This window comes from Helianthus annuus, chromosome 1 (assembly GCF_002127325.2).
Source record: "Helianthus annuus cultivar XRQ/B chromosome 1, HanXRQr2.0-SUNRISE, whole genome shotgun sequence".
Classification (NCBI taxonomy): Eukaryota; Viridiplantae; Streptophyta; class Magnoliopsida; order Asterales; family Asteraceae; genus Helianthus; species Helianthus annuus.
This window is the reverse complement of record NC_035433.2, coordinates 99,938,780-99,947,539: the sequence shown is the minus strand read 5'-3', so window position 1 is coordinate 99,947,539 and position 8,760 is coordinate 99,938,780. Positions and strand designations below refer to the sequence as shown.

The 8,760-nt window shown below is 36.6% G+C and overlaps 1 protein-coding gene across 1 annotated transcript; it reads left to right on the top strand.

The window, feature by feature from the left end:
• Positions 1-4,612: 4,612 nt before the first annotated feature.
• On the top strand, positions 4,613-7,704 carry LOC110866025. The gene is made up of 5 exons (XM_022115382.2): positions 4,613-4,945; positions 5,428-5,505; positions 6,259-6,358; positions 6,478-6,620; positions 7,415-7,704. The coding sequence occupies exons 1-5, from the start codon at positions 4,688-4,690 to the stop codon at positions 7,625-7,627; spliced, it is 792 nt and encodes a 263-aa protein (XP_021971074.1). The 5' UTR covers positions 4,613-4,687; the 3' UTR covers positions 7,628-7,704.
• The last annotated feature ends 1,056 nt before the right edge of the window (positions 7,705-8,760 follow it).

Genomic DNA, 8,760 nt, shown 5'->3' with positions numbered 1-8,760 from the left:
CGTGGGTGTTTGGGATTCCTTCCCGAAAATGACTTATCAACTTATATAAGTGAGAAGTTAGAAATTCTGACTTCTTAAAAATGACTTCTCAACACACAAAACCCTTCAAAATAAGCTAACCCAAACACTTAATAAATAACTTATTAACTTTTATAAGTCAATAAGTCATAAGTTGCTCCAAAATAAGCTAAACTAAGTTTTTAAAAGTCAACAACATAGTTCAAATTTTAAAAGATCTAGGTTTTGCTCCTTATATCACCGCAATGAGGCGAGATATAACGAGCAAACTCTTCAAAAGATGGCATGAAGTTATAACGCTTGACATCCTGATGCAAAAGCCCCGCAAAGATCCACTAATTTCCTGAAACACATGTAAGTTAAAAAACGTCAACAATGTTGGTGAATTCATGTAGATATTTTGTAATGAATGGATATTTGAAAAATGTGAGAATTGAAAAATGAAGAATTGCTGGAAAAGTACCCGTGGCATCACGCCACCACAATGTTGATTCATCGTCGCGCAACGCTAAGATTTTAAATAATAAAAATTACTTATGAAGCGCCGCGCTACGCGACGGATAAATGAAGTCCCCTTCGCGTGATGCGAAAGGGTTGAATTCGAAGTCGGTTACGGGGTTAGAGTTGGATTGTTGAATGGAAACGTGTAAATACATCATTAACCATAACTTTAACCCTAATCACGAACTAGCAACAACTTGGGCGAATTCTCAGGAGATTTTGGAGCATTTTCGGAGTCTTCGAAGCAGCGGTTGAAGCTTGGAAGCTCAAGGAAGCATCTGGGTCGTTTGTTTTGCATTCGGTTCTCTTGTTCTTAACTTCCGCTTATTACTCATATTTCTTGTCTTTGAAAATACTCTTATTTTGTATATAACTTTGATTATGCTTGGCTTAAGACTATAAACTACCTAGATTGGATTAACGGATGTTAAAGTTTTGATTTTTATTATGGATTGTTAATTATTTGTGGATTGTTTATAAAAGTAGTCGATTTGGTTATTGATTTGATGTTCTTGCATGCTTAGAATTGTTTAATTGTTATTTATTGCTTCGTATAAGTCTTGGTGAATGTCTTTCACGTAATAGGTTTATACTAGATTATGATATTGTTTTATAATCTTTTGGGTTAACTGGCCAATACACCTTAGAAGCAGTAATTAGTAATTAGATAATCTGCGTGTTCTACTAATCTTTATAGCTGTGAGGTGCGAGATTATTGTTAAGTCTAAGTCAGTAAATTGCTAGGTAGGGTCTTCGTGAGGAGTCTGAACTAGTTGCCCTATTGACCGTTGTCTAACACGTCAAACTGAGAATCCAAGTCTATCCTAGATTTATAGCCATGGAGTGAGTAGATCGAATTAGGATACTTTTATAAACCACTTAGATAATCCGTGAGGGAGTCTAGATTAACCGGTGTCCATAACAGCCTTTAGAGCTCCATAAGTGTCTTCTCGAGAATGGTCGAGAGTCTTGTTCGGCGTCTCAATAGGTTTAGAATTATAAGATCCCGGTTCCATAATAATTAACTTCCTAATAAACCATTACTAGTAAAATCTAGGATTCCAATCTAGGTAGTATTTTCCATCATCTGAGTAAAAACACAAGTTAGTCCATGTCTAGTTAATTTAGTTAATTAATTTAATTTAAATCGTAATTTTAGGATATTTAGAAATCCCCCCCCCCCATCAAATATAAAGCAGTTATTGTCATGTCCATGTCAGTGTCAATCTAGATAAGTCAGTTGACATAGTTAAATTGAGTCATCTGGGTTCTATATCCGGACTTACTTAGCTTTACTAGAGTCGATTGGTCCGCTTGTCGGTTAGTAGTTTAGTCGAGTTTAGAGAGTCTAGAGTATTACTGAGTGCCTAATTTAGGTTAATTTAGGTTGTTTTTATTAAAGTACTTTTAGCACATCAGTGACATATAGATAAGCATCATGTCAAGATGGCTCAAGCACGGAAGGCAAATGGGTCAAAAGGAGGCAAGGAAGGGATCACGAATACGGACGCTTAAGTAAGTGACTATAGATCTCACTTCTTATTTTGTTTAGATGAAGTTATCTATATTGAATAACCAAAATCAAGTAAGGATGTGTAAATAACGAAATTGCTAGGATGAGAATGGTTGTAACGGTCGTTCGATGTTAACTTGGTGAAACCTCATCGTAGGGGTAAACGGGTCAAAACTTTTAGTAGAAAATGTAGTCGAATACTATGGGGATTGAGTTTGGAAAGGTATGGAATATATTGGGATCTTGAATAATGATTAATGCACGTATTAGAACCTCGGGACATACGGTTAATGAGTAGAAAGAACGAAACGCAAAAACTGAGCTGCAGAGGAGGCGTCGACGATGCCTAGGTTAGGCGTCGATGACACCCTGCCCTGTTGCAGCCGACGCCTTAACTTGCTGTCTATGCAGGTCCAATGTGGGAAACCCGATTTCGCGTTTTTATCACTTTCCCTTGCTGTCTACGCGGGTCCGACGTCGGAAACCCGATTGGCACCACGACGAACCAAAACAACCCGTCACACCCTCGCGACAACACATGGGTTTGGGATTGTTTGGGATAAAAGTTAGTAATTTCATTCTTATAATTAGCTATAAAACTGTGTCCCATGACCAACCAACATCCGCTAGGTTATGTCAAGTATCACGCATTAGTTGTTAAAAAATGTCGTTATTTTCCTAACCATTCCGACCTATATATAATTTTATGTAAACAACTTCAACATATTAAATTAGGGTACATGTTTCACAGGTCACTCAATCTTGTTAAATGTTTCAATCTATCCTTTTTATATATCTTAAAAAAATTAAAATCAACTGACAAAAGATAAATTATCAATACAAAGACTCCTAAAAATGAGAAGTCGTTAGAAGGGTATCAAACAAACTCCGATTGACCTCATTCAAATAACATTGGAACCGTCTTACCGAACTATACGATATGAGATTTTAGGTTTTTTAGATGTTTAGGTTGTAGATTTTAGACCTTTTATTTACATCATTGTGTCTTTTTTTATCATTGTGTATTTTCTATATTTGTGTTATTGTGTCTTTTTTGTGACTAATTGTGTTTTTTTTCTTCGACATCGTGTTATATTTTTCGACACTGTGTTATATTTTGCTCGACATTGTGTTATATTTTACGATCCATTGTGTCTTTGTACACTTATTTTTATGAGCTTTTATAGAATAACTTTACTCCAGAATGGTAGAATTTCATATACCAAACATAAAAAGCAAAGGTAAAATCCTGAATTCTAAACTACCAATTAAACTTTTAAATCGTTAAAACCAAATCATAAACCGCACATTTAAACCACCAAACCGCCCGATTTATTCAAGTATACATGATTCTTGGTGGCTTCAACATTTTATAGAACGCCTATACTTATAGTTGAGTTAACTTCACGTACAAAGTGCCTTATCGTACAAAACGTACGAAAGGCATGAAAAAGTCAAAAAAACGCGGTGACATTTTCGTAGTTATTTACTCGTAGAGTAATTATCAAATTCATTCTACGTATGATCTTGTAGAGTAATTTTAATCTTGTAGAGTAATTTTGTAAAATGTTCTTGTAGGGTAATTTTGATCTTGTAGAGTATCATAATTACTCTACAAATGATCTTGTATGGTGATTTTAATCTCGTAAGATAATTTTGTAGAGTAGTTTTGAATTGTATGTTGTTTGATAAACTTGTAGAGTAATTTTGATACATTTGTAGAGTAATTTTGATGGAGAGTAATTTTGATACACTTGTAAAGTAATTTTGATAAGAGTTAAATGTCATTTTAGTCCCTATGGTTTGAGTCATTTTGCCAATATAGTCCAAAGGTTTCATTTTCACCTGTGGATCCAAAAAGGTTTCACCGTTGCCATTTTAGTCCACTGGGTTAAAACTTCATCCATTTTTTCTGTTAACGAGAAGGCCAATTCGGTCATTTTATATGGCTGAATTGTCCTTCTAGTTAACAGAATTACATATAAAATGACCGAATTGGTCTTCTCGTTAACAGAAAATATGGATGAATTTAACCCAGTGAACTAAAATGACAATTGTGAAACCTTTTTGGACCCACAGGTTAAAAATGAAACCTTTGGACTAAACTGGCAAAATGGCCCAAACCACAGGGACTAAAATGGCATTTAACTCTTTTGATAATTACCATAGAAGATCAAAATTACTCTACAAGATACAGTTGTAGTACAAATGATTTTGTAAAGTAATTTTGAATTGTTTGTTGTTTGATAAAGTTGTAGAGTAATTTTGATACACTTTTAGAGTAATTATGATAATTACCCTACAAGATCAAAATTACTCTACAACATCAAAATTACCCTACAAGAATATTTTACAAAATTACTCTACAATATCAAAATTACTCTACAAGATCATTTGTAAAGTAATTTTGATAATTACTCTACGAGTAAATAATTACGAAAATATCACCGCATTTTTTTACATTTTTTACCCTATTTATACGTTTTGTTTGATAAGAGTATTTCTTAGCATACGAAAGAGAATACGAATACGACCGTTGGTTTCAAAGCACTAGCCGCCACAAAACCCAGACCCCACACACCAAAACACACATATCCGCCCATCAACCACTCATCAATCACCACTCACCCACACACTTCTTCTTCTTCCCTGAATATGCTGCCGTCGGTTTCTATCTTCGCCGGCCGGCCACTTCCGATCATACTTTCCACCACACCACCAACCGCCGCCAGTCCTCGCCGCTTCTCCACCTCAATCGCCTCCCTCGCCTCTCCACCACCACCATCACCTCAACCAAAGTCAAAGTCAACTCCATCAACTGCCGATAACACCTTCAATTACGCCATTTCAAACCCTAACGGAACCAATCCTGCGTTACAGATTGTCAAATCCACCGAGTCTGAAATTGAAAAGGTACGATTCTTCTTAAGTTTAATTTGGGGAAATATTGTGTTGTTGTTTTATTTTTTAGTTAAATGTCATTTTAGTCCACGTGGTTTGGGTCGTTTTGCCAGTTTAGTCCAAATGTTTTATTTTTCGCATGTGGGTTCAAAAAGGTTTCATCGCTGTCATTTTAGTTCACTGGGTTAACTTTATCTATTTTTTCTGGTAACGAGAAGGGCAATTCGGTCATTTTATATGGCCGAATTGCCCTTCTAGTTAACAGAATTACACATAAAATGGCTGAATTGCCCTTCTCGTTAACAGAAAAAATGGATTAAAGTTAACCTATGGCAACTGTGAAACCTTTTTGGACCCACATGTGAAAATGAAACATTTGGACTAAACTGGCAAAATGGCCCAAACCACAGGACTAAAATGACATTTAACTCTATTTTTTTTAAGTTTAATGATGAATATGGTTTAATTAGTGATTTTTTTTTGTTACTGTGTAGGTGATATTTGATTTTCGGTTTTTGGCACTTTTGGCTGTTGGAGGTTCATTAGCTGGCTCCTTGTTGTGCTTTTTAAATGTAAGTATTTTTCTAATCTCGTTTGTGTGATTTTGCTTCAGGATTTATGTGCAAAACTGCAAATTAGGATGGTGATTGCATGATTTTTAATCTTGCTGATTTACTGTATCTTTAAGCACTCAATTGATTGAGCTAATTAGATAACTAAATAAACTCTGTGATTTACGCGTTTTTACTATCAAAACATAATCAAGTAAAATCAGGAATTGCACTAATTTTAACGTTATTTTACTAATTTCGTGAAAATAATGTTAAAAGCGGCGGACGGTTAATTATGCAATCATGTGGTGGCGTTGATAGCCGAAAGACAAGGGGTTACAACCCTAATCGGCCTTTGTCCCGATTGCTAAGTGTTATGTGCCTTATGTCCAAGGCTTGATGCAAAACTACTATCGAGCCGAGGGTCTCATTGGAAGCAGCCTCTTTATTCCTACGGGGTAGAGGTAAGGTTGTCTACATCTTACCCTCCTCAGACCCTACCTTAGCTTTGCTTTTGGTGGAATTTACTGAGTATGATGATGGTGAGACCCCGCGGCTTGAAACTAATATAATGCTCCCGATAAATTCGTGTTCTTAGCTTATATCATTTGTGGGTACTGGGTAGTAAGTAGATCAGTAAACTTTTATTCATTTTTTTCTTTAAACTTACGATTTGAGCACGGTATGCTACATTAATCTACCTGTTTTTTTTTGAATTTGAACTGCTATATCGCGATCAGTTAGGTGATGCTGACATGTTTAGCGCTTTCACAGGGCTGTGTTTATATTGTCGATGCATATAAAGTCTACTGGACGAACTGTTCAAAAGGTGTTCATACCGGAAAGATGGTACTCAGATTAGTCGAAGCGATTGGTGAGTCTTCAGGACTTTAGTTTGTTATATCTTTTGTGTCATTCACAATACAAATATTTATAAAAAAAAAAATCCCAGAAACTCAAAGAGTTAACAGCTGATCAAAACGAGTAATGCAGATGTTTATCTTGCTGGGACTGTCATGCTGATATTTGCAATGGGGTTATACGGGTTATTCATCAGTAACTCCGCTGATAATGTTGCCCCAGCCGATGATCGCGCTCTTAAAGGCTCTACCTTGTTTGGGATGTTTGCTATGAGAGTAAGTAGCTTGTGCACACACATGTTTGACATGACTTCACATGGTTAGATGAGTTTTTGGGTTTGAGTCAAACGTGTTGGGGTCATAGAAACACAATAAAAAACGTATCGAAACAAGTTCAACTCGCTGAATCAGTTTATGGCAGAGTTACGTGTTTAACTACTCCTGTTAAATGACGTAACCACCACAAGTGGCCTAGTGGTGGAGTGACTTGGGTTCTCCAATGGAGACCCAAGTTCAATTCCCATTAGTGCCACTTTGGTGGCCACCGACACCCGCTTTAAAGCCGGACCGAGGACACTCGAGGTCTCGGGTTCGAAACATGTTTCTTACCCCTCTTTGATGGCTATGGGTATTTGCCGCCAGGGATCCTTGTCGGGTGGTGAACTGGGAAGGGAGATCCCTTCCGCGGTCAGGGGTACCGTGCAACTACCCTTACTCCTGTTAAATGAATGAGTTAACAGGTCAACACGGCACGTTTAACAACCGTTTATCAAAATGACGTAGTTTTGTATATGAATAGTACATATTATGATTAGATACCCTAACCAGCGAAAGTAGTGCGTTAAGGATTCTATGGTTTGTAACTGTCGTGCTAAACGTGTTCTGTCGTGTCATTGAACTAGTTAAATTTGATGGTGTTAAGCGTGTCGTGTAGCCTTGCTTATTAAACATGTTTGTATAGGTGCTTAAGTATATTACCTATATAACTAAACATGAACGCCACCCGTTTAGCACAACTTGACACATTTTGCCAGATCGAAATATAATATTATAATCTCGTGGACTTGTAGGAGAGGCCTAAATGGATGAAGATCAGCTCACTTGATGAACTGAAAACAAAAGTTGGACATGTAATTGTGATGATTCTTCTGGTGAAGATGTTTGAGAGGAGTAAAATGGTGACCATAGCAACTGGTTTGGATCTGTTAAGCTATTCAGTATGTATATTCCTATCTTCTGCTTCATTGTATATTCTTCACAATCTTCATAAAGATGATCATTAAATTATTAACTTCATGTGGAAGAAGATATGTAAATACAACGATACGGTAACTGCTATTTGAGGTATTGGTTCTTAACTTCTTGGTCTTTGCAACGACTGTTTTGACCCGAACCTGTTTATCTGTTACCTAACCCGACCACCAGTTTGGTCAGGCTTATTACGAAGTAGTGTGTATTCGTTGAGTATCGTCTAATAGACTAAGGGGCTGTTTGTTTAGCTCTTAATGGGACTCTTACTGGTTCAGCACTTAATGGTTCTGGCTGTTTGTTTCGTAAGCAGTTGTCTGACTGGTTCAGGCATTTGCCTCTAAATGATTAAGCATTGTACTGAGTCTGAATGGTTAAGACCTCTAATCTGAATGGTCAGACATTTGCTTCTGAACGGTTAAACATTATATTGGCTCTTAATGGTTCAGACCTCCTCTTACTGGTTTAACATTTAATGGTTCAGACAACTTACTTGTTTAGTACTTAACCATTAAGAAGTTGTCAAACTGTCACACCCCGAAAATGGCAACGGAAGACAAGCATTGTGGTGACGGAGGCTGGCAACCAACAATATTTAAAATAGACAAAATAGTTAAGAGTTATTACAGTCATCCCAAATTGTATTGTTTAAAGTGTTTATGATCAAAAAGATCCCTCTCATGGACCATGACACAAACTTATTATTGTCCATTTTTATTGTTGCCCTAAACCCACATCAAACTCTAAAGCCACTTATGTAGCAGAAAAACACGTTTTAAAATACCAACACAAAGTTGGCGAATTCATGGATTTTACTTACTTATAAATATCAAAATATTTATTCTTGTTTCCATTTTGAAAAGCATGATAATGTAGATCGACATGTAACATAGTAAACTAGCTAGGAATACGAAAAAAAGTGTTCGCAACCAAGAGCCCATAATCAAAATGAAACCTTAATCGTTTCCCTTATTTCTTGTTTTCAACATATATTCCGTGTCTTTTATGATCGGAGCGACCGATCGACAAGCTTGGAGTTTGTCAAAACCCGATAGATCTACCAATATACCATGTGCCCTCCATTCAAGAGGTTAATGATTACAGCGGCGGGAAAATGTTCATGGATAAACCCTCATTAGAGTAACTTGAGGCCCTTACTCAAGGCCAA

What these genes read in the sequence shown, in the direction of transcription:
- LOC110866025 (XM_022115382.2), top strand. Translation starts at nt 4,688, where the DNA reads ATGCTGCCGTCGGTTTCTATCTTCGCCGGCCGGCCACTTCCGATCATA. An exon ending in CCTTGTTGTGCTTTTTAAAT is followed by an intron (nt 5,506 to 6,258) that starts GTAAGTATTTTT and finishes GCGCTTTCACAG; the next exon opens with GGCTGTGTTTATATTGTCGA. An exon ending in TTGGGATGTTTGCTATGAGA is followed by an intron (nt 6,621 to 7,414) that starts GTAAGTAGCTTG and finishes GTGGACTTGTAG; the next exon opens with GAGAGGCCTAAATGGATGAA.